We start from the raw sequence: 26,439 nt of genomic DNA, 5'->3' as shown, positions 1-26,439 counted from the left end.
TCAACATTCATAGAAAAGTATTTTTTCCATCCTAATTCAGGGTAACAGAAGCAATTATGTTTGTACTCAATGACAGTATTGATTACTCACCTACACCCTTTGGGACTTAGGCCAACAAACTGAATGTAATTTCCTTTTACTAATGTAAAAGGAAAAAAAAAAACCTAAGCTACATATTATTAATAAAGCAAGACTAGAAAACACCTCTGACTATTTTTCATCAAATCTAAAACCTCATTTTTACTTCTTACAGTTTCCCTGAACTAAGAGGAATTACAGATTTATACAACACAGTGCCATTTCAGACTTCACCAGCCAGGACAGAATATCACAAAGGAAACCTCAGAATTTGTCACACCACTGTGAAAAGATAGCCAGCAAAGTTCATTAAGAGCTTCAAAGGACAACAAATCTAATAAAGCTTGGAGAATTTAGACTCAGTTTGATTCTCAACTGAATGTAATCCTGTTCTAACAAAACTGCAGCTGGATGTTCTTCCACCACGGTGAGGAGATGACTCACTGTTAGGTGAGTGGTAAGCTGTAAAGCAACATACAGCTAATTAACTGGCTCAATTAATCTCTAGGATGGCTGCAAACAATAATCTCATTTGCAGGTATCAGTTTCTTGAGCTGTCTTTCCACCAAGATTAAACAGCTCTCCTGTTGGATACTATTCCACCTGGGTGTAAAGAAGCATCTTCAGAGAAGCAAATAAAGAGTACCAAAATGACAGAGATAAGGGAGAAGAATATTAGCTGGGGAATGCTTCAAACCACACTGAATTTTCTGAACCTTGTTTTCCAAAACTAAACTAGAGATCTAAGGGAATGTTAAAATATTAAGCAAATAATGAGTGAATTAATGTCAGCACAGTCCCTAACTGACTCTTTGCCAGAGTAGTGTTGAGGAAAAAAATGCACAGCATCACATAAGGACAAATAGGCCAAATACTGAGGACTGCAGGCAAATATTCCAACTGTGGGTAAGGGAGGGTATAAACAGAGATGAAAAGTGCCCATCTGGTGGAAGTACCTACCCAAAATGACTGTGCTGAAGGAGACCACCTCTTTGTCCTTGCCGTCGTTGTAGAAGGCCAGGTGCCACAAGCCCACGTCCAGGTACTGAACGAACACGGCCTCGTTCTGAACGAGGGTCTGCACGCTGCGGCGCTCCCGGGGAGACTCCACCACGCTCCACTTCTCTTTGCCATCCAAACGTTCCATGAAATCATACTGCAGGGAGGAAAAAAAAACAAAACAAAGGGAAAAAAAAAAAAAAAAGAGAACACAAACAAACAAAACCCCAAACAAACAGACCTGAATACAGAATGGTTCAGCTCAAAAATCTGACTCTATTTTCTCTTCTACCTTGTTATAAAATAGTATTTCTGGAAGAAATGTGAACCTAACATTTACTAGCTGACCATGGAACACAAAGAGATTCTGTGACTTTTTCTTAAACAGTGACTTAGAATTATGCATCTTTCCTTTGCATAGGTGATCATAAAATGTACAAATTGATAGAATGGTTTTTGAGAAACAATTTAAAATCCATTATTTGACCCATTAGGTTAGATTCCTACACAGTTTTCAGAGACTCAGGAAACCCACTCCCTTTTCTAAGCAATTGCCTGCAATAAATTCTTTTTGAAACAGGAACAGATATCTGAGGTGCAACTCCAGACATACAATTGAATGGAAACCCCAAAATGTGAAAAAGGAATAGCACAGACAGGAAATGTGTTTGTCTAATGTAACTCATGACCAGATAAAAATACACTGTACAAGTTTTACATTACAGAGTAAAAGTTGCTTACCTGAGGTCGTGTGAGGAACAATCAGGGCAAGTGTGATACAAAAACCAGAGGGAGCATGGAAAGGAATAACACAAATAAGGGAACTGAACTTATATTAAGGAAAACTGAGAATTTCTGTTTGGATGGCTTCCAAAGAAGGTAGAACATTGCATTAATCTTTGGAAAAGGGATCAAACAGAGCAAGTGATTATTTAGAACATAAGAGCGATGGCACCATTAATGGCATGAAACTAAAAAAAGAAAGAAAGAAATTTAAGATGAATGTCAGATAAGCTTCCCATCTATTAAGCTCAGTAAATAGCCTCCCAATGGAGATGCCACAATTAAACAAGACTGGAAGAAATATTGGTTAGTCTACAACAGGGAATAACTCTGCATAACAAAGCATCTGGGATAGCTGTCCTAATAGGCTTTTTTTCTGTCATTAATGTCTCTGATTCTGGAGCTTTCAAGCTCAACTTGAGTAGATCTCATAGTCCCTATCTAAGGGAAGCCCTTAAGAAACACCAAAAACAATATATCTAATCTTTTGATAGCTGTATAACAAGTCCCCTATGAAAACACATCTTGTTTTAGACACATTTATCTGTGTAGGAGTAGATAGAGATAGATAGACATGTCTAAAGAAAGATGCATGTGTTCAATAAAATACAGTAATAGTATGTGCTTGCTTGCCAGTAGCTTCATTACATTTCCCTCTGTTATCTCTAAAACTTCCAGGCTGTGCCCACAACAGCTAGGAGAAAACATCCACCTTCCCTTGCTTTCAGTTTAAACAGAAAACTGCAACCTTGCTTCCTAAATAGAATAAACATCCAGAGAAGGACACACACACCCTTGCACACTGTATTCCACTCAGGAACTGTGAGCCCTAGTAAACTATTCACAATTTGTGATAAAATAAAGAAGATTCTCTCTTAGGGAATCTTAGGGGAAGAGACAGACAAAATTAACACTCTAGTGCCATCACATCTATCCAAAACTGGGGTATAAAACCTCACCTTTCTAGCTGAAAACCTCTTATGTACCAGCATTATGGAGCCCTGGTATGCTCAGCCTTACAACAAAGGGAAATGTCTGGAAGAACTATTGTTTTCCTGATAAACTGTGGAACTGACACCATCCTGCAGCCTTTCCACAAAGGAAATCCATGGCAGGGAGGAATTTCAGCCCCAATCTACTAATGTTGAGAGCTATCATCACAGTGAGTGCATTATGCACTCTATCTATGATTCTGTACTTTTAAACGAGGGACAAAGTAAGAGAAGTGGAATAAAAAGTTTCACTCAATATCAGATTGCCATCCACTTGAGCCTTTTTCCACATATGCTTTAAATGGGAAAAGGTAAATCACATAAATTAATAAAATTCAGGCAAAGCATGCCAGAGATGTAGAGAATTCTGGCATGCCGGTAACTTTCAGCGTATGTGAGGTACCAAACACACATATATCTATCTCTGAAATCAATGGCATTCGGAAAGATTGCTAAAAGCCATTGTCTAACAGTCAGAGGTTAAGGACAGACTCATCACCTCCTTGGGAAATGTTATTACTTGGGCAACATCTTGGGAAAAAGAAATTGTGCTCTTCAGAACAATTGTTCACAAAGGGTCAACTGAGGAAGCAGCAATAAAAGCTGACATTTCTCACTGGCAACACGCTGTTCGTCTCTGCTTGTGCTGGCAGGTTCCTCTGCCTCCCTCTGTTTGATGCTGATTCCACCTCATATAGTAGAGAAGGCTCAGCAGTTGGCCAGATCGAAGGGGAAGAGTTTTCAGCCTGAAGCTGCTTGAAGTAGTTTTAGCTGCAGAATCTCTTTTCATGATGATGGGGTGTGACCTAGTGAAAGCAGGTCCCTTGGCACGACGATTTTAACTTTAAGAGTGGTATTGCCCCTCTTTAATCAAACTAGGACAAATAATTTAATGCCCAGGCAAAAGCAAAATGACTGAATCTGGATAACTCTGTGAATGCTGAAATACTGGTGCAAAGTGATACAGAAAACAATAATACATTCTTATCCCTCTTTGGATTTCTCAGGACTGAGGGGAAAAAAAAAAAAAAAAAAAGAAGGAAGTTAATGTCTCTGCTGGTGGTACCCTGGGTGTATTAATCTTAATATGTCAGTAAGAACGAGGTATATGTGCCCCAAAATCAAAAATCCCTGACTGAAGGGTCATCAAGATGACACTATGAACTCATAAGCAGATAAGATTTCTTCACATGCTTGGCTGAATCATCATTTTGCTTTTCACGGCCCTGTTGATTTTCTGATTTGCCACCCTTGCATGATTAATTACTTTTACACAATGTTGTGCTGAAGATATCACTCTTGGTTTAAAGCTACTTATTGGCATATATGAATAGCTTAGAAAACCCATCTAGGAAAAGGAGACAAGTAATTTCATGATCATTAAAAAGCAACTGTGGAATCCTTAATCTAACACACACACAACTGCTAAGGAAGGGGCCACTAAATCACATGAATTAGGGAATGGACATGTCAAACCAAATTAAATTGCTGAAGTAATTTGGAAGTTTCACTGACTTTTGGCTTTTTTGTTTTCTTTTTTTACGATCCTTTATAGTTCATGGCTTCATACTGAAAATCACAAAAATGGCTAAAACAGCTCAGGAACAACATGCAGCAGAAATCCCAAATGACTACATCATCAGAGTTCAATTTTGCAGCAGGGAGTACTTACTATGATTAAAGGCCAATATAAGCGAGTGACTTGCCAGCCTACATCGCTAAACAAATTCCAAATTCACTCTCTCGGTGAGTTTGTTTATTTTTACTACCCAGCATACTGAAATCCTACTGCTTACTTTTATTTACAAACCTAAAATCTCATGCTAAGTTCTTTCTGAGCAATTTGTTTTTATAATTTCTCCATTCAGGGCTTTCTACCCTCTGATGCATTTTATTCATGGGCTAATAAAGACTTTCCTTTTCCAGTAACCATGGGGAGTCAGCAGAACAGTTTCACACCTATGGTTGTGAGTCCAGCACTGCAAGAGTCACCGAGCCCAGCCAAACACAGAGGAAGGGAACCACTTTGACCACTGTGAAGCTGAGGGAGCTCGCAGGGCTCAGGACTGGAAATGCAGAGAGCCGTCATAATCTTCAGGGATTTTCTTGGATTTGAAACAATTTGCATATCTCCACAAAATGCCTAGGAGTTTTTGAGATGAGGAATTGAAAAGAATGATCTCCTAGAGCTCTTGTCCCAATAAGGGATGCATATTCAACAGGAGAGAGGGAGCACACTTGGGGTGGCGGCCAGCATTTGCCTTTATGCCAAAGCCCTGCAGGATCTAAGCAGCCAGGAAAACATATGGCAGGGAAACTTGTTTGCAAAGTGCTCTAAAATTAGTTCTTCATAAAATCCAGTTGGTAATTATTCATTAAAATACAGCCATGAAACATCTGACACCCACGATGGCAGCCAACCAACCGGTTTGTTCGCACATTTGGATGTGCCACAAGCCAGCCAGCTCAGGCCAGCCCCGTGGCCACCAGGCAACTCTGAGGTGGTCAGAGCACCTAAAAGTGTTTGAACACCTGCTAAAAACCAAGAAAACACTGATGCTCCCCCACTTTCCAAGGTTTTTTTTTTCAAATAAAGCCATTTCCTGGGCTGAATGAAAAGAGTTTTCATTTTGACATGAAAAATTTATAAGTATAAACCACGCTGCTGGAAATGAAAACAATACAACCCCACACATTGCCTTCTCCAGACATTCCAGGGAAGTTCCTCTCAGGTTACCTCATTTCATGCATCATTTGGAACGTGCTACCAGCATGTAGCAACACCATAATTGCTGTAAGCTCTGCAGAGTTGCTTCATGCATTATTTGACATTTACAGTTCATTTTCTATACATTATCAATTCTATTAGTATGACTCTCTTCTGCTAAATTCCTATTGATCATTCAAGCCTGCAATGTGCATTTTGTTATTTCTGCATAGCACTAGACAGGTTGGAGGGATTTTGCCCAAAAGCACTGCATTTCTTGCCACTCAAAACTGCATTTTTGCCTCTCCTCTAGAGCTCCACTCCCCATGCACACGGCACACAGGCTGCATCCAGACAAGTTTACAGCTACATCAGTTTGACTGACTAAACCAGGCATTTGGAATATTTGCTAAACAGTAATACTGAGAAGGTTAAATCTCAGCAGGGCTCTCAGACAGGAACTGCATCTTGTTGTCTCAGGTTAATCATGTACCTAATTTGCTGATTATTGACTTGTTCCCACAAAGGATTTTACTCGGCTTGACATATGAGCACTGATCAGTGATGAACTGTCAAGCTGTTCACTGCTTTAGAGCTCATGTCCCTAACCTACAGAAACAAGGATTTTAAATTTCAATTTAAAAATATCGTCTGGTGTCAACTTCAGACTGTTTTCATTCATACAAAAGTATTGTGCTCCTTTCTGTCAGAACAAGGCTTCTTTTCAGTAACTCAGGTCTGTAACAGCTTGCATTTCTTACTCTAAAATAACTTTTCTTGGTAGCAGCTTGACTGAATTTTGATTGCTGGGCAAACCTCCTGCTGCAGCACCCTATCAACAAGCACCAGGACCCTGCCTGAATGTGGGAAGTTTATGCTGGCTCAAATTGCAGATTCAGACCAGATCTACACTAGCTTATATACAGCGTGTTTCATTAACCCCACTTAACGAAGAGGTTTAGAACTGCTTCCTCTGAAGACTGGAAAGCAGGTCCCCTGAGGAGGAATCCAGCTCAAGAGGAAACACAGGTGATATTTCTCATTATTTAATTTAACAGAAAGGTCACAAAATTTCTATTCTATCCATGTGAGGTGGAGTGAAAGGAAAAACTCTGCCTGATCACAGCCTTCTCAGATGAGAGCATCATAATGAAACCTAGAACAAATACATCTGATCATACTGCAATATAAAACTCACCCTGAATCAAAAAAAAAAATTAATTGTACTACCAACTACTTCTGACTGGATTTCTTGTAAAAGACACAGGCATGCCTTCCTCACATCTTAGTCAAAAAATTTAAACTAACCTGTATTTATAGCAAACTTTGATGATTGCTTTGGAGCTTTGGTTGTCCTGAGTAATTTTCATTTCATGATTTATACTTTTGTTTGTTTTCCTCAACTAAATTCTAATTTTATTCATGATGGAATAGGGGAAGTGAGCACTAGAATTCTGAATTAAATGAGACATGCGCAATGAATTATGCCATTACCTCACTGGAACAGCTGAAGATCCACAGACATAATTTCACACTCAAGACAGCATATTGAATGAAGCCTTACAGCCAAAATCAAAACATTCTTAAGAAAGGCTCCCACCCTGGAACATATTCTCTGAAGATATATTTTTTGTGTTGCCTGGATGGCTGGAAATGACTGAAAATCAGTCAGCAGCCCTCTGCAATTTCCTTGTTTTTCAGTCTTTGTATCAAATTTCAGGACACCATATGCTGACATGGAAAACTGACCATGTCCTCCCCTCCTTGGGCTGTGCACTGCTGATCCTGATTTCCTACCACTCAAACACACCCATTCAGTAACTCACAGAACATTGGAAGATAGCTTTCTACAGTAAGCTGATGAATTTTGCACAGCCAAAGCTCCTTCTGCACAAATTCTTAGAAGCAGAGGTAATAAACCCATATCAATCTCCTCACTCCTTTACTCCCAAGTCTGATCAAAGATTCTGTCCCTCAACTTATCAGTTTTGTCTCATAGATAACAGGATAGTTTTATTCCAGTTTGTGCCAAGATTATATGAGAATTAAAACCTTGTATGAATGGCAAGGACAAAATTTATAAATACTTTATAAATGTATTGCTGAAGCATTTAACGACCTGATTATATGAGAATTAAAACCTTGTATGAATGGCAAGGACATAATTACTTACTTTATAAATGTATTGCTAAAAATGTTAAGATGAGGGTGGTTCAGTCAAATATGAAAAATGAAGGAATTCAGGAAATACCTAAGCTTGAATTCTGTAAACTCCAACATAAACCTAACAAAGATGGCCTAAGTTTTGCATTCTGACATTCAAAGCCAACAAACACATTGATAAAGTACCTGGGCATGTGATGGTGGGAGTCCTCTTCTTATATAAACACCAAAAAGAGCATCCTTCCCTAAGGATATGTTGAACTTCAGGAACTGTGGCTGGCTGATATGGATCTGAGACCTCCAAAAAACTCCGGGGGGCACCTCCTGGGTGACCCTGTGGCCAACTTCTGTTTCTCCACTATCTATGCTGCTATTCCTAGTGACCCATGGTCCTACAAAACAAAAGCAAATATAAATCAAATGAGATAACTGGTTTTAATACAGGTAGTTTTATTCATTCAAGATGAACATCTGTGGCAGCGACACCTCTTAAATCAAACTGTAACTTTCTTATTCTGATGCAATCTGCCTGCTGTTTCAATCAGTATGTAAGAATTTGGCCCTTATATTTAAAGCAAAACCCTGCAAACCTTTTTTTTTTTTTTTCCTGTGGAGCATCAGCAATCTTCTCATCCCTCAAACCCTTTAATTCTGTGATTGCTCCTCACTGATCAAACAGCAACAGCAGAGTCAATTAAACACATGTGAATCTGCCTGTGCTCTTTTCAGTTGCATCTTGTACACAACCAGGGCATAAAAAATTACCAGAAATGTGAACTGAAAGGTAACTTCAATCTAAATGAACTGATAGCAAATTTTTATTAACACTGTTTTCTTCACTGAAATAGCCCAATGGACTTCAGGTCACAGAAAAGAGAGTTGACGGAAGAAATGAAATGCACACAAAAGGGTTTAAAGGACAATGTCTGTACTCTAACATGCATCTTCTCCTTGAAACAGAGTTAGCACAACTCAGTGCAGTGCTTTTGAAGTTCTCTCTGCCTGAAGCAGGACCTATCTACAAGTCTTTTTCCCTTGTGTTGCGGTTAGTTAAAATCCATCATTTGTTGGTTTTTCAGCATGCATTATTGAAGACAAGATACAAGGCCTTTCTGGTTGAGTGCTCTGGCTTCCAGCCCATGAAATAGTCAACTCTTAAAATATGGTGCAAATCCCTTCTGTTCTCAACTGAACAGGTTCTGAGGCTACACATATTTTAAACATGGAGTGCAGAACATGGAGTTAGCAGTGTTTTTAAGCTACAATATGCAGCAACGCTTGGTTCTGTGTTCTGTATTCCGAAACAACATGGTGAGAAATCCATTTAAAAATTCTTACAAAAGACACTATAATAAACCAGAAAACCACAGAAAATATCTGTTGACAATCAATGAAATGTAAAGGTATCACTAATACCACTACTACTATAGACTGGATGGTAGTGATACCTCTGATACAACCTGACCACATTTGTAAAAAGCTCAGTGTTTACTTCATGAGGGTTTTTCTGCCATGTAGTGTAATGCTATTTTCAATAAATGGCAAGTTACTTCCGAAATACATTTCAGCACTGTATGAATGTAATGGGATGGCACAGAACAACATATAATTTCAGCAGGTAAGTACATAACAGCTTTTCTGTCTTGACTATCTTTAATTGAGAGAACTGCAAAAGCAGGGTTTCAATTATAGATTCTAAATTATCTATGTTAGCAGCATTTACACTTGTACATAATGAAACAGATACAATGTTGGCAGTGTTTTGAAATGGTAAAAGAATGCTCTGAATACCAACTGCTATACAGTTTTTGGCAACTTGTTTGTTTTTTCATTTTCTATGTTAATGGGTCTATAATAACATCACTGACAAAGAAAGAGAAAGCAGGAGGAGCTGCAACAAGAGGCTGCAAAGAAAGGAAAAATGGCTGAGTGTCCAGCAATGTGCCCTTAGAGCCACAGAGAGCAACCAGATCCAAACACGACCTGCTGCATGGAAACTACAGGATTTAATTTCTAATGCATTACTGCCACAGAGGATATCTCAAGGTTCCTATCTCAATGAAGGCAGGCACCACCTCACTAGATTTAAATTAGTTCTTACCCACCTACATGGAGAGCAAAACCAGGGGCAGAGAATACACCAAAAATCACCTGTGGCATGTTATACTATCACTGGCAGAGATGGGAAGTCAGCAAAAGACTGCAGGCACCTTCACCTCCTTTGAGAACATTACATTTACTTCACAATTCAAACATATGGTAATAAATGATGAATATTTTTCCAATATTAAAACGCGTGCTGTAAATAATTTCTTTGGAAGCATTCTTTAACAAACATCAGCTGTATCTAATCTGCAAAAGGGTCCTTGACACACTCTAAAGAACATTCTTCTTCAGGAGCAATATATCCATAGCCAACCAGTCAAAGAAAAAGCTATTTCCAGGAATTATCATTATTGTCCAGTGCACTAAATATATGGAGCATGCGAATGGTAAGGCCACAATAGTCCCTGTTGGCAGTCATAGTTTCACTGGCTATTAAAGCAACTCCAAAACTGTCAATGGCTTTTGCTAATTATACATATATTCTCTAGAATTGTAACTTCGTAAATACATTTAATTCTAATGGAGGATCAAGTTTTAGTATTTCTGGATAAATTTAGCCTCAGTTTCCTTTGAATATCCAAAATTCTGCTTCATATTTCTCTCTGGGAAAGGGCATTTTTCAGGACTCAAGGATCCTCAAATATATCAATTAAGCTAAAATAATAAAATTTCAGCCATCAGGAAAATCAGAGTTACATTCATACTACTTCAGCATGCAAAGGTAAAAAAATATATTGGATGTCAGACTTTCCTCAAAAAAAATACTAGATGACAAATCCATTGTCTTTCTCATCAAAATGTTGAAGTTATCATGGTGAAATAAAAATTGGTGAAAACTGCAGATAAGACAATTGAATTTGTAGTTATTACTGAGCCCAGAGACTTGATTCAGGTTTTCTTAACGCTGAAATTATTCTGTTCAGTTTGATATTGTCCTTGGAAGCATCTCCCCACAGATACACTTTTATTTTTCTCTACAAGACAAATGACCCGGTTTCTAGTTCTCCAAACCACTCCTCCTGGAACATCTTAGGAAAATCTCCCTGGGAAGGGAGTTGTGACAGGGGTTCACCACAGCAGAGGATTTTAAGAGCAGGTTAGATCATCAACCCTCAGAAGTGATCGAGCTATATTTAACCTGCAGCAAAGAATGGGGCAGATGGGTGATTCTTTTCAGTCTGTATTTCTGTAGTGCAGAATGCTCTATACCCAGCCTGTTCCCCATCTGCAAGGAACAGCTGCTGCCTCACCTCTGGCATGCTGAAAGGATCCTTTCCTTTTGCTTTTAAGAATTTAATTCATGGCATCCTGTTTTTATGGAGCTACATTACAGTGCTGTAATAACAAAATTTAGAAATGCTTGAAGTTATACTAAAATCTAGGTTTCATATTTGCTTAGCTAACAATTTATAAAGTTTTAAGTCCAATAAGATATCAATAAACCATAAAGATTATGCATTATTGAATCATGCTGTCATAAATTCCTGCTGAGTTACCCTTGTTGGTATGAGCCACAAAACCAGTGACAGCATCTTGGTTCTGCTCCTTGCTCTGATACTGCCAGTGCACCTGGGTTGGTCATGATCTTGCTCCTCTCAGATGCCTACTTGTAAAACAGGATTATTAACAATGACAGAATTATTAACAGTTCTCACCTTGAAGATGAGGAAGGCAGAGCAGTAAATATAAATATTACAGGAGGTGTCTCAGTACTGGCTTCTTCATGTTCCTTCCTCCCCAGGATATAAATACAGAGAGGAATGCAAAGTAGATATGACCACAGAATCTACCTTAGTTAATAAGCTAAAGGTTTTTTTTTCTAACCTGAAAAGCAGACCATCATCCTAACTTTGGTATTTGCAATGCCTTTTTCTGCAATAACAGCTTCACTGGCAAACCCTGTCACTAGAGACTCAAACTTTTTTATAGCTCCCTTCAGTCCTCACCTCCTAATGCAGAGAATGTATCTTGCCACCTGACTCAATCCCCTCCAGCTATTTTTAGAAGCTTTTCCATTTGATGGACCACTGCAGATCACATTCAAAGAGCATCAACTGCATTTAAGTGAAGCTACAGCTGTGACAAACTGACAAATCTGTGAAGAAAGACTAACCCAAACCACTCATACTGCTGTGAACAAATGAATCCCAAGATCATTCTCTCTGTTGTGGGTGACTGTTGTAAAGTTCTATGTTTATCTCATAACCCCATAGATACTTGATTTTTTTTTCCCTGTCATTTTCTCTCTATAAACATCTACAAAAGAGTTTTAAAAGCATACTTCTTCATCTTACCCAGGGGAGCCATTTCAATCACTCAGTCAAACATATATTCATCAACTAAATAACACTTATTCATTTAAACTGCTGTTTTATTTACCCAGCTGAATTACTATTTTGGCATATACATTTGAAAAGACTGTTTTTAGCATTCAAGTGTATTTGCCTTTGAAGCTATCAGACAGGCAATCCATGACAACAGCAATGCAAACTCCCCCTGCTAAGTTGTCAGCAGGTCTCATCTGTGAGCTGGAGGTCAGATTCAAGGTGGCAGTGGATGGGACATGCCCAGTCAGCCTTTAATTTAACTGATGTCAAGCAGTGTCAGCCATGGAGGCAGAGCTGTATTTACACTGAAACCAGATATACTTGATTATTTATAACTACAGTATCCTGCACTGTAGCTAAAATTAAAAATAAAAATGAAATCTGGCTACCAGCAGTGTCACACGACAGACATCACATTTAAACAGCAATTAACTCCAGTGCTGTGGCTGTGTGCCTCTATCACGGGGATGACTGCAAATTACATCTTGATGGCACTCTTGAAAAATACCTAGCAGAATAACCACTCCAATGGATCAGAAATGAACTACCAAGATAATGTGGACAACCTCAAATTAAATTCAAGGAATAAATATCACCAGAGTTGGTTAAATTCTCTTTACCTTCTTTTCCTGTAATTCTATATTTCTTATAAATCACAGCTACAGACATAGCTTACCTTATCTTTTTTATCTAGCTATTTTTCTGTTGTTCTTTTTATATAGCCAGGGATTTTCACAGATGACTTGGAATTCTGAAGAAATTTATGGTACAGCTGGGTAAAGGAAACCATTCAATATAAAAATAGACTCCACTGACTTTTTGCCAAAAGAGACCATGTGAGAATTACTATTCTGGTTCTGCACAATAGTTTAACTTTTTTCCTTAAGTAAATTTACTACTTATATGGCCAGACATGTCTTATTGTTCCAGTAAGGCAAATAAAATAAAGTAGAAAATGCCTTTTTCATACAAATATCTTCAGTGGAAAAATCAGTGCTATGCACTGTTACCATACTGACAACTCCCTGTATGAACTTACACTTCAAATTATCTACTATCACCTAAGTGCCCTAGGACTCAGGTGAGAACAGATTATCTCTGGAATGTGTACAATAGATTGACTGCTACTGCAAAACAAATTCCCTCAGCTGCAATGAGCTAAAAAGCCAGGCAATGAGAGTTTGTCTGCAGGAGCTGCTGTGGCACATTTGAACTTCAGTTACAATGAAGATGCTGAGGTACCCATGAGCTCTGTTTTGGAAAGTGAGGAGGAAGGAAGCTTCTGAGTGTATGAGCTTTCAGAAGTCCAGGAAAACAGCTTCAGGCACAAAACCAAAACCTCAGGTTGTCTGGTCAGCATCCTAAATTTCTGTTATGGCAAGAGGAAGGAAAATCTTCAAAGGGAGCATCTGCATAAGACGCTGGCTCTGGCTCAGCTGCAGCCAATCAATGTGGCAGGGAAATAAGCAGTTTGCCTTTATTAAAATACGACATGCCTGATACACCTAAAAATTTAGGCACATCTTCATATTCATGTTATTCATGTGAGCATGGTTTCACAAGAGTCATTGCTTTCAGAATCAAAAGCAAATTATAAAATTTGAAATAAAATTAAGATCTGTTGGTTCACTGCATTTCACAAAGAGCAAATGCATACTAGTATGGATTTCTAAATCAGGATAACAATCATCTCTGATTGTTCATCTCTTTGGTGTCTGAATGAGAACTAAGGATTTCTGGAAATTGGAACCTTGGAAAAGGCACATATACTAAACTTCAACGCCTACCTTTGAACAAAGCGACTCATGCTATCACCATTAACACACCCACAAATCTAAAAGTCCTCTTCTGTTGAATTTAGCCAAATCCTTTTTCTGAGACAGCCCTTAAGTCTGGTGCATTTTCAGAAGACCACATCTGATAGCCTTCATAGCCTCCATCTTAATAGTTCTGCTTGCTAACGTGTTAATTAAGATCTACATTACATTAGCCACATAACTACTTAAGAAGATTAATCCACCTGGAAAATGATGGCTTGTCTTGATTAAACCAAAGGAAGGTAAGAGAAGCGACATTTAAAACACATTGACTATTATTACATTTTGATCGTCTGCTTCAAAGCGTCTAACAGGAAACAGCAGAAACCGGGAGATTCATGTTGTTTACATTGTTAATGAGGGATGAGTTTATCTTTTACAAGACGACAGAGAGCTCCCTGCAGCTGTTGCCGAGTCCTTACACCGTGTGCTGGGTGGCTTCAGCAGGAGCACAGTCGGGGGTAGCACTGCTGCCTCGGGCAGAGACTCAGGAGCTGCTCTGTTGGCATCTGAACCCCAGCTCATCCCTCTGCCAGGATGGCAGATCCTCCCATTCCAGAATTTTGTTGCTCCTTTAGCATTGCCTGTGTGCTGCATTGCTAATAAAATATCTTAACTATTGGAAAACAACTTGTGTGCAAACCAAAACGTGACTCACAGCTGCAGCATCTGGCAGAGCTCTCAACATCATTTGGAGAGAGCTGAAGACAACCTGTACAGCTCCACAATGACTGCTGAGCTCAGCTTTCCACATCCATCCAAGGACAATTTCTGCTACATCAGTAGAAATCTGTTTTTCCTCTCCCTCAGCTCAAGCAAGTGAGATGGTGCCAAATTTAACAGCTAATTAAACTTTCTTCATTTCATTATATTTACAATTCTGAATTTGGTATCTGGAAACAAGTATTTTTCATGACACTTCAGTACTTTAATAATTAATAACTGCAATATTTTTGAAAAAAGTCTTTCTGAAATCCACATACACTGTGGCAGGTTTTGTAGGTTTTTTTGGTGAAATACCTCAATCTGAGCATGAACTTGGATCAGGTTGGTTCATCCAAAGAGAAGCAAACCCTGGATGTGAGTATCAAAACAAAATTTCATATCAAATTTTTCCATACAGTGCATTTATTGTACCTAAAGTGATCTTTACACAATTACTTTTGGTGTCTTTTAAAATGGGAGGTTCTAGAATCAGAGATCACAATCTCTTCCTGTGTTTTTCAGCTTTCTAGAGCATTACTATAGCAAACAATCAAGATAAAAAGTACCAAGTCAATTTTGAATTACTATAAAATTTGCTAAATTTCTGAGCATATCAAAGACAATATGTCCTAAACAAAAAAGCTGACACCAAAGCATTCTTTATATGGATTTTCAGCTGGGGTTAGTGTAGGTGTATTCTGTCAATTAGAAAGGAAACAGCACATAGCCACAGATTTTATGGAAATGTGTGTCTAGCCCACCACATGATTTTAAATCTAGAAAACTTTTGGTATAGATTTACGGAATTTAGGCACAGATAAATCCCATAAAGTCATCTATTTCACTTCTTTTTGAAGAAGCAATTATTCCCAAATATGCCTCTTTCCTTTTCCCCCACTTTCCCCCTTAATTTAGATTTATTACACCCAAATTCTCACGTTATCCTTACACAACATTATAGATAAATGGACATTACACACAGAAAGCTTTTTAAAGTCATTACAATCTATCTCATTCCCACAGAAATTCCAAGGCAGTATCAATTTTTGGGGTTTTATGCATTATGAAGAGATACTGCCTTATGATCTGTATTAAGAAAGGAGTTTTTGTCTCCTAATTTAAATCCCTACTTGAACACAACTTTCACAGCATGGTGGACTTCACTTGCAGTTTTAAAGCAGCACTGGGGATTTTTCTGCCCGTTGCACTTGCCTCCTCCTTTCAGACATACCCACTATTAGTGAGATGTAGTGTGTAATTACAAAAAACCTGAAACTGTGTTATCTTAATAGTGAATTTTGTTTTCATTCAGATAGGAGAAAACAGTAATAAAGTAATTTGCATTCCCCTTAAATTGCAGTTTTATTATTTCCTACCAGAATTTAGTCTCTTAATAAGGAACAGGCAGATCAAATTGAATACCTGCCTTTTTTTTTTCTCCTTTCAAATTGCTCTACTTTAAAATGCTTTGCTTGCTGAGTAGGCACAGCTTGTGTTTAAGTGGCCCTTCACAGACTAGGGGTTAAAGGTTTCTTTGGGAGACCCGTGTTTTGAAAAGAATGGCTTCATCCTGAGTTGTGTCAATTATAGAAAGGTCACTCTCCACAGCTAGAGCCCTGAAATGGTTGTTGTGTTAAAAGCTGTCAGAGGCTTTCCTAAAAACTGCTGGGATAGCAATTTTAACTTGGACATAAAAAGAAAGGTGAGGTAGAAAAACTTTTCACCCTTCCCTGCTCTAGGAATTTGTCTTCTCGATATTCTTTGTGTTCATCCAAACCTGTCATTCATTTTATTCCACTGTGGAAGATTACTTGCCTAAACATTGTTCTTCCTCCTTCCCCCACGTTATCAGCATTTCAGCAACCTTCTACAAAATGTCAGAAGAACAAGTAAACTTTTCCAACATGCTCTGAGGAAAGCTAACTGCAGCAATTTAAGACACAACCAGCAGCTCTGTCTCCTTGTCTCCTCTACAGGAGGTTACCACTCCCAAAACAGCATCTCAGCCTCTTCAAATGCGCAATGCTAATTAGAGTGGGACTGGGATAAACTGCCAGAATTTGCACTGAAGTGCCCCAGGCAGATGAGCCCATTCCAATTCTGCAGTCCTGCTGCCCTATATTTGCACAGAGATGGCAACAAAAAGCTGCAGGGAGGGAATTGGGAAAGGTGTTAAAGCCCTGCAGTTGTCTGCTAAATGACCATAATTGCCGACCTGAGCTCTTCAGGTTCCTGCCCAAAACCACAGGGTCTCTCACCTGTGCCCAACCTGGAGGCAGTTCAGCAGCAATGAAAACATTCTGCCTTGCACTTAGGGATGTGCTGCTCATGCACTTTGACCTACAGCCAGTCAGAGATGAAAGCTAAACCAATGAACACTTGTCTAAAAATGTTCAGGTTTTTGGCACTATCAGGATGCAGGATGCAGGACAAGGAGGAAGTAAAAACTAGACCCTCCATGGAAAACATGGAGAAGCTGAGGTGCAGCAGTGGCAGCATTTATTGAAAACAGAAGCAAATCCATTAAATGATCAAGCTCATAAAAGAACAACTCAGTTTTCTTTCCCAAGTCTATTTTAACTGATTGTTTTCCCAATACAAGTATCCTGTGTCAGCATTTTCTTCTAACACTTGCTTTGGCAATTACCAAGCTTAACGTGAGCCACAGGTCCTGAGTGCAAAGCAGTGCTCAGCCTCTGAACAGAATTCTTCAGCTGACAAAAATCAAGTGCTCAGACTTCTCCTCTTCCAGGCATGCCATCCACCATCCCAGCAGACTGAAGCGTGGGAGGTGTTTTGTCTAATTGTAATATTCTGTTCTGCCTTCTCCCCATAATTTTTATAATAACCAGAGATCTTACTGTGATGTAGCAAAGAAAACCTCTGAACTTCACCAGTAAAAATCATTCAATTTAAATTATTAAAATCCTTTTTGTGACATGTAACTTCTTTGTGTTTTTAACACAGGTTTTCTCAGTTTAAGTGTTTCCCGTTCTAAGTTTTACATTTTTTTTCCTTTCCCCTGCCATGTCTTTGTCATCCTCCTCTGGAACACAGTTTTTCTTTAAGAGAAAAAGAAACCATTTGTTGTCTAATTTCTCACATTAATATCACAGGACAGACCATTTACCATGGGTCAAATCCTGCTGTCCTTGGTGTTTGCTATTAGAATTCACTGAGAAACAAGAACCAGGGATGTGGTCCTGGCTGCAAGCCAGTTCTTGACTTCTCTCAAGCACTACAATGCGCTTGTAACTAAACCAAGCTTTTCACAGAATTCCAGAACGGGTCAGATTGGAAAGGATCACAGTGAGTCAATGTGGTCAAACCCCTTGCTCCAGCAGGGTCATCCCAGAGCACAGGGCACAGGATTGTGTCCTGAATATTCTGGAATATTCCCAATGAGGGAGATTGGGCCAATATGATCCAGTGCTTGGTCACTGCACAGGAGTTCTGCCTCATGTTCAGGTGGAGCTTCCTGAGCATCAGTTCCTGCCCGCTGCCTCCTGTTCTGCTGGCTGGGACCACTGTGAAGAGCGTGGTCCATGCTCCGAGCCCTCCCTGCAGGTATTTACACAATTAATGAACTCCCTCTCAGTCACCTCTGCAAGCTGAACAGCCCCAGCTCGCTCAGCCTCCTCCTTCTTTGGGATCTCTAAACTATGCCTGGAAAAAGAGCACCTAGCCAGTAAACACAGCACATCTCTGAGAGCAATTCTCCAGCGTCCTCAGCAGCACAACTTCACTGGCGACAAACCAGAACCCACAGGATTTAGTGTGAGCATGGGGCATGCTGAGACCCAGGGGAGGGAGACAGTGGGTGGCATTTTGGGGCTGTTTGGCAGCGTTTTGGGGCAATTTGTGAGAGTTTTGGGACTGTTTGGCAGCACTCTGGGGCAATCTGTGGGGGTTCGGTAGCATTTTGTGGCTGTTTGGCAGCATTTATAGGTGTCTGGAGGTGTTTTGGTGTGGTTGAGCAGCATTTTGGGGTGGTTTGTGGGGGTTTGGTGGTGTTTTGGGGCTGTTTGGCAGCGTTTTGGGGTGGTTTGTGGGGGTTTGGTGGCGTTTTGGGGCAGTCTGGCAGCGTTTTGGGGTGGTTTGGTAGGATTTTGGGGCAGTTTGTGGCAGTTCAGGTGGCATTTTGGGGCACTTTGTGACAGCTCATCTGGGGTTGGGGCACTTTGTGGCGGTTCAGGTGGCATTTTGGGGCGCTTTGTGGCGGTTCAGGTGGTGTTTTGGAACAGTTCATGGCAGCTCAGCTGGGGTTTTGGGGGGCTTTGTGGCAGTTCAGCTGGGGCTTTGAGGCGGTTCAGGGCAGTTCAGCTGGGGCTTTGGGGTGCTTTGTGGCAGTTCAGCTGGGGCTTTGAGGCAGTTCAGGGCAGTTCAGCTGGGGCTTTGAGGCAGTTCAGGGCAGTTCAGCTGGGCTTTTGGGGCGCTTTGTGGCAGCTCAGCCGGGGTTTAGGGCAGTTCGTGGCCGGGTCGGGGGCGCGGCGCGGACCCACCTCTGCCGGCAGGGGGCGCGGGCGGGCCGTCCTCGCCGGGCGGGCGCAGGCCGTTGCTGAAGGTCGGCGGCTCGGCCGGCTGCAGCTGCCAGTTGAGGCCCAGCAGATGCATGGCTGCGGACACAGGGGACACAGACAGCGGTCAGCGCGGCTGCGGACACCCGAGCGCCTCGCGGGAACGCCCCGGAGCCACTCGGCTCGCAGGGATGGGGATGTGCTAAAAGAACCGGTAACAGCGGCAAAAAACCACCCCCCTCCCCCCCCATAATGCCAAATAAACAAAAGCGATCCCTGGTGACTCACACGCATCTGTGTGGCACTGAAATACAAAATGCTCACAGCTCTGGGCAGAGCCGGCCACTTTCCCGGCTCGCACAGTGCGAGGGACACATCTCGGGAAACAAAGCACCTGCTGCAAGTCCCAGCTCCGAGTTTAAATTACAGGTGGTAATTTATATGTTGATTATAAAATTGGCTTTAGCCCTGTGTAAAGTAGTGACTTGGTAATGTAATTATTCTGTGTTTAGTACAACTTATCTAAATCAATACATTAGGATAATAGAATCACAGTTCGGACTGAAAGGAACCTGAAAGATCACCCAGCTCCAACCCCGGCCATGGGCAGGGACACTTCTCACTAGACCAGGTTGCTGCAAGCCTTGTCCAGCCTCACCTAGAACACTTCCAGGGCTGGGGCATCCCCAGTTCATCTGGGCACCCTGTGCCAGGGCCTCCCCACTCTCACAGGGATGAATTTCTCCCAACACCCAACCCGCCCCCACTCTCTTCCACTGTGGAGCCATTAGAGAGCCTCTATCTTCATTTTGTAGATAGAGCTTCCCCGACCAAGCCACGCTGTGCTAATCCTTTCACCTCCCAGATTTTTGACCCCACTGTCCCAAGCCCTGCACAGCCTGGGCAGGGGAGGTTTGCCTGCTCACAGCCACGGGCTCTGCAGCCATCCCTGTGCCAGAGACAGGTCCGTGTGTCCATGTCAGAGGCTGTGCAGCTGCACCTGCAACACGAGCTGAGCACTGGGAGCAAGGCCAAGCACGCCCTGCACAAGTGCCGGAGTTATAGGCACTGTGGCAGGGCTAATTGAATAAGTCCTGTGCATAATGCATGAGACTTGACAGGTCTGAATCATTCAGCCAGTGGATTTATGTGCATCTTCACCTTGTATAAACACAGCTACCTGCATACTCTCATCACATTATCCCCGTGGCACTCTCAATGCAGTAGAGCATTGGTGAGGGATAAAGCCCACCAAGCTGCTGCTTTCCTTTTCTTTGCATCTTTCTGTTTACACAGGATGTATGTAAACCTATATACCACAGAGTTATGTCATTTCCAGTTATGTCAAAAGGTGTTTGAGAGGATTTACTGTCAATTTGCAGGCAGGAAAAAAAAAATATTATGGGCACCTTTAGAATTGTTCTCTTCTGCAGTGTCAGATCCACACGAGATTATCAGATATTTTGCATCCAATTCAAAGTGATTATAGTGGTCACAAACGGCCCTGCAGTGGCCACAAACTAAGTGTTCAAAGAGTAAATGTTAGGGATAGGAGAAGCAAAACACTTCTCACAGAAACTGCCATTTACAGTGCTGTAGCCACCACTCAGATAACCTCAGAATGCAGGGAATCCATTTAGATGTGAGTGATTCATATGTGCATTCCTAAGCCCCAAGAAAACAAAAAGCACCTCCCACCCCCAGAATACATCTGTCCCAAACCCCTGGATATCTCTCAGCACGCAATCTATGCAGAGTTTAACCTCTGTATTTTTGACAAAAGCAGCAGGGGAGCAAGACATCTTTCCTAAAACCATCTTCCTCTAGACATCCTATGGCTAATGCCTAAGCAGATATGTAAGAGTAGTAACTAAAATCAGGAGACCTTTTCTGTGAAGAGGGCAGCTGCCAGATTTCATATTCATGCTGAATTTGCAAGTTTTGTTTCTATTATGTCAAAATACCTCACAAAAACAAACAAAAAATACCTTTAAGCCTCTGGTATGTTAAATACCAGACATGAACCTGAAAAGGATGTTTTGCAAAGAAACTAATCAAAATTTATTTCTACAGAATGTTTAAGAATCCTTGGAAAATAGACAAGAATTTATGTGGGATCAAATTATTTACTCAATTACAACTTATTTGTCTTGCCAAAACAAACATTTTAAAAGGCTTTTTCACTCTAATCTCAAGCAACCAATTTTTTTTTTTTTTAAGTATGGCAAATGAAACTGAAAAATCATTCACAAGGCTCAAACCCCACCAAACTGCAGCTTATCCACAGTGCCCCACTGAGCAGAGGCAGCTGTGCTGGGGCTGGGACAGCAGAGAGCAGCTCGGGGTGTTTGTGCTGTCAGCAATTCCCACTCCCTGCACAGGCACCAGATTCAGCTGGACCAGCCCTGAAAGCCAAGAGTGCATAAAGATTAAGTGAATTTCAAAGCCCCACAATGCAAACAAGTCACAAAGGAGAATCAGACTTTTGTGTTTTATACTCTCAGTGTGTCTATTCAAAGTTGCCATTTTTTTTTATTTTATTGTGAGCATAACCATAAATGTAGGTCACTTGCAGAGATGAAAGCCTGCTGCTTCAAGTGTGAACCAGTCTTTACAACAGGAAGATAAAAAAATCACAACTAATAGTCTGTCCAAGAAAATTATAGTTGCTACCTTATAATTACCAGGTAAATTCAGACAGGGAATTATAAAAGATCTTATTAACATGGTATTAAAAAATACCTGTGATCCATCTGCTTCCAAGCACACCATGGTTTCATTAATAACTGTGTTTTAATCACGGATGCACGTTAGGTAGGAGCAATTAGAGCTCCTTCCTGACGGGGCAGGGATTTGCACGTCTGCTCCATCCCTGGTGGAGACTGAGAATCTCCTGCACAGCTCACACACCCATGAGGTGATCTACAAACTTCCACTAAGACAGCTGCAGTCACAAACACGAGGAACATTCCCTTTCCACCAGGAATGAGTGGAGAAAAGTGTGTCACAGGGCCTGAGGGGAAAGCTCTGTGTCTGCATCGCACTGAGCAGAGAGAGAGCTGAGCAGGGGGAACAAGGAGAAACCTTCTCTCTGCTGCTGCACAACGCTGTGAGATGGCAAATTTATATGATTAACCTTTCGTTCTGTTAATCAAACAAAATGCCTCCAGCAAAGGAATAAGTAGAAGCCCGTTTAATTAGAAATGTGGGGATCCACGCAGAAGTTGAGTGCATGTGTCTCAGAGGAGAAATTTGGGCTAGTCAATTTGCTGTTTTTTCTGCTTTTCTTTTCTAGTTTGAAACTGACTTTGCTTTTTGTCCCAATAACAATTTGTGTATCTGCAAATTATATTTTGCAGAGCACTTACAGGTATTATTTTTGTGTTTGCTTTCCCTCCCCCTCAACATTTAAGCATATTTTCGAAGTTCTTCTCTATTATATTTGATTTTCAAACACTAAGCTTGTCAGAATTTATAGGGTTCATTTAACTCTAACATCTAGTAATTCAGAATAGTGTATTTATATTCTCTAAGCCATGAGAATTCAGGAATGATAAATTTTGAAGAAAAACCTTTGAGGTTTAAGTAAAAAATAACAATCAACCTCTCACTCCCACTCTAGCACCATTCACATACAGAGAGCAAAAGCACCTGGAAGCTAAACCTGCATGCCCAGCAAGAACAAAAGCAGAGACCTGGCTCATCACTCCAGGTGGCAGAGCTGCCAAGGATCAGTCTAAGACTTATGTAAGATAGAGGTTGCTAGAGTGAATCACATATTATTTTAAGAAGTCCCAAAAGGGACACAAATCTCCAGGAAACTGATAAAACTTGCATGCAAATTATCTTGAGATTCTCTAAACTCAGTGGTGTCCTCACATTCCTCTTTCATTGGTCTTCTCTCATTTTGGCCATGAACCCACTGCCCACTCCAGTCAGAGTTTTGTCTGAAGGACAATGGTTCCCAAGCTCAGGAAGCTCTCTGTCTTGTCTTAGTGCTCTTGTCGCTCTTGACCTTGTACTTCTAAAAGGAGAGAGCTCTGGTGTCTTTGGGAGCTGGAGCTCTCCCTGTAGTACAGCTCAGTGTCTGCCAATAGGCACAGCACAAGGAGCGTTTTCACTTATCCCTTCACTTGATTTCTTAAAGGGAGAATATGCAGACTAATGATCCATCATTTCCTGCGTTCCTACTGCATCCTCCCAGTAAGGGTCTGTAAAATACACACTGCTTCCTTGTTGGAAAATTCAGTATTTCCTAAGCAACTCAAAAAGATGGAAAGATTATACGATTGAACAGAATTAAGGACGTTTCCATAGTTTAATTTCCAACTAGTCATGCTTATTAACTCCTGAATTATCGTCATACACAATGAAGCCATCAAACATGGCTTTGTCAGCATATATCCAGTGTCTGTCTGGAGCAGGACAACCTCTTTCCATATGAACAAGAGATCACTCCATTATATCAGGAACAATGTGAACAAACATACCCTAAAAGCACATTTTCTGTTTGAAAGCCATTGGGTTATAGGAGCAGAAATGTTCAAAGTTTCCTTTCCATCCACTCCTGAGGTGAATGATGATGCAACTCTTGTTATTTATTATGTAGTTTCCAGCAACATCAAATTAATTTCCAAGCCAGGTCTAATGAATCACAGACATGATGAAACAAAAGGTACCTAATAAATCTTCGCATAATGTTAATTTCATAGCATCTATATTCAAAGACCTATTTGCACATCTATTTTTTATTTCATATGGTCTGAACTTTTTTTTTTAATGTTTGTATGAAGCAAAGGATATCTAGTATTTTGCACTTCTGGGTGCATATAGATGGGTACCCAAATAACCTGAAAAGAATGAATGTATTTCTCAAAAAATTAAAAAAATAATTAAACATTATTGCATGCTTACTTATATTAAATCTTACTAAGATGAGACTCATGATCCTTTATTAGTTACTACTTCTTGATCCTGCAGCAGAACTTGAGGAATACCAGAAATTGATCTTACTGATCTCAATTATTATTCACAAAATAACAGTTACTTAAAAGATTAGAAACATAGTAATTTAAAGTTTTATTATTCCTCTGGAGAAAGAGGTTCAAGTTCAACCCAAGTCACAAGTGAAACGAGTGCATTAGGCCTATTCCCCAGTGATTACTTGCCCCCATTACAGAATGAATGCACAATCCATCACAGCTGACAACCTCTCCTCAAGAGATGCCCGAGACAGGAATAGCAGGGGGCTGAAAGTCAGGAAAGAGCAATGGGGGAACTGCATGGGAAAAACTTGCACAGTGTGCAAACTCTCCACTCGATTCTGACCAGCGCTTTCAGGGCTCTGCTGAGCAGCACGGGCTCTCGGTCGCTGTAAGGGAAGTAAGAAGCCTTTCTCAGCTCCTCTCATATCTGAAGAGGTTGAAAGACAGCTCCCAGACATAGAAATGATCAGAATTTGCTGAACTAAGTCTCAGTTGAGATCCATGCCTTGCTAACGTGCCTTACAATGAACAGGCACTGAACAGAGGACAGGGAGGCTCCGTTGCATGGACAGCGCTGTGCATGTTCCTTTTTGTACAAGGTATGTCACCACTGGGGACAGTCTGTGAAAGTCCTCTCCCACAAAAACTGGACTTGGCAACACGTATGCCAGACAAGGATTTCAATAAATCACAGATGATTTACAGAGGCTGGCACCACCCTCTCATTGATAGTTTTGTTGGCCAGCCTGCAGCCACGTTGCAGCAGGAGCACTACAAGCCCTGTCAGGATGAAGCTGGGATAGGGGTCCTTGGCAAGGGCTAAGGAAGGTGTGTCAAAGAAAGCCCACAATTATATTCAGGCCCTTTCATATTCTGCTATTGGCAGAAAGGGACAGTGTCTCCAGGAGCTCTAACCCGCAATCCACTTGTTAAACATATATTAAAGTGCTTGAAATATCATTATCAAAGAACATGAGTCTTGCTACTTAAAAGGAACAGTCTTAAAATAAAACAATGTGAGCAAGTAGCACCTTCCCTTGCTAGAGGAACAATGACGTCTCTCCGAAAATTCAGAAGTGTCAGAACTTTCTATTCTTCTTTGAATACCTCATGTGACTGTGACAAGGATGCCAGAGTTCTCCCGAGGGTATCCAAGAGATGTCACAAAAATTGATCACATTCCCACGCCTTTTTCTAAAACAAAACAAAAGCCACATGGCTTGCTGGGTGGACATCTGCCACTTTTGATGTATTATCTACAGGAACTTCTGAAGTACTACTTTAAAAAGTCCAAACCTATCATAGCTATGATAGAATTCCAAATGGAAAACAGGCCATGCAGGGAAGAGGGCACAGTCTGCTGCTGATAATGCATTATTCAAGAAGAGACCTGACCGAGAACTGCACAAGGACATAAAATAACTGAGCAACTGGGCCAGAAATTCGCAGATGAAGTTCAAACCCGTAAAATAAAGTATGTTGGAGAGGAGTAATTTTAACTCCACATGTAAAATAAGGAATTCTGAGCTGACTGGTATCAAGCAGAAGGAAAATTTTGGGCTAGATGATAATCTCAAGTGAAACATTGAATCATTATGGGAAGGGTAAACAAAGCAAAGGAATACTGTTATGCTATCAGCCCTCCTCTCAGAAAAGACCTAGAATGAACAGAGGTTGGAGGATGAGTAGGGCAAAGTACATACACAATTTGTCCTAACAGGATGATTTTTGGGTGCTGGAGACAAATGAGTAGATAACTTGACTTGTATTTGACCCAACACAGCTGCTGCTACACATACACAGCACTCTGGAGTGTATCCACCAGTTTCTGGAAGTGTTTGATACAAGTTGGTGCAGCATGGTCCTACCCATCCACCTGGCGGGCAATCTGGGAAGTGTTTAGTATGACTCAGGCAAACCCTGGGATTTTTATGTCATAAAGCATTTCCTAGAAGCAGCATGATTTTAGGCAGAGAATGCAGTACATAAATGGCAATTGCTGATATGCTACAACTTTTGCGCAGGTGTCACAACCCAGTGTAGCTGTTCATCAGTAAAATGGGAAATACTCTAATTAATAGCACAGCAGAGTCAGTTATAATTATGAGAGATGCATTTTCAAAATATTTTGTTGGAGATCTCAGTGCCACAGCAGATAAGGATTTAACTTTTACTGGGTTGACAGCAGAGATCAAAGATCAGCTAAAAAAATGCATCATTCTCTGGACTACCAGTACTTAGGGTATTTATGAACCTGTAT

At 40.7% G+C, this 26,439-nt stretch overlaps 1 protein-coding gene across 4 annotated transcripts in view; it reads right to left on the bottom strand.

Annotated features, from left to right (window-relative positions):
* Positions 1-26,439, bottom strand: part of TENM2 (teneurin transmembrane protein 2) — a 479,299-nt gene that overhangs the window by 104,653 nt on the left and 348,207 nt on the right. For 3 of the 4 annotated variants that reach the window (XM_041488020.1, XM_041488021.1, XM_041488022.1), the window contains 3 exons: positions 19,180-19,293; positions 7,909-8,114; positions 1,039-1,234 (listed from right to left, as the gene is read on the bottom strand). In XM_041488020.1, coding sequence (XP_041343954.1) covers positions 1,039-1,234; positions 7,909-8,114; positions 19,180-19,293 — 516 coding nt within the window. Of the gene's footprint in view, positions 1-1,038; positions 1,235-7,908; positions 8,115-18,279; positions 18,307-19,175; positions 19,294-26,439 lie in introns of all 4 variants that reach the window. The other variant, XM_041488023.1, reaches the window with a different exon arrangement.

The sequence above is a fragment of the Pyrgilauda ruficollis genome, unplaced genomic scaffold (genome assembly GCF_017590135.1).
Source record: "Pyrgilauda ruficollis isolate IOZ18807 unplaced genomic scaffold, ASM1759013v1 scaffold86, whole genome shotgun sequence".
Taxonomy (NCBI): domain Eukaryota; kingdom Metazoa; phylum Chordata; class Aves; order Passeriformes; family Passeridae; genus Pyrgilauda; species Pyrgilauda ruficollis.
Note: the sequence above shows the minus strand (reverse complement) of the source record. Positions and strands in the feature narration are given on the sequence as shown.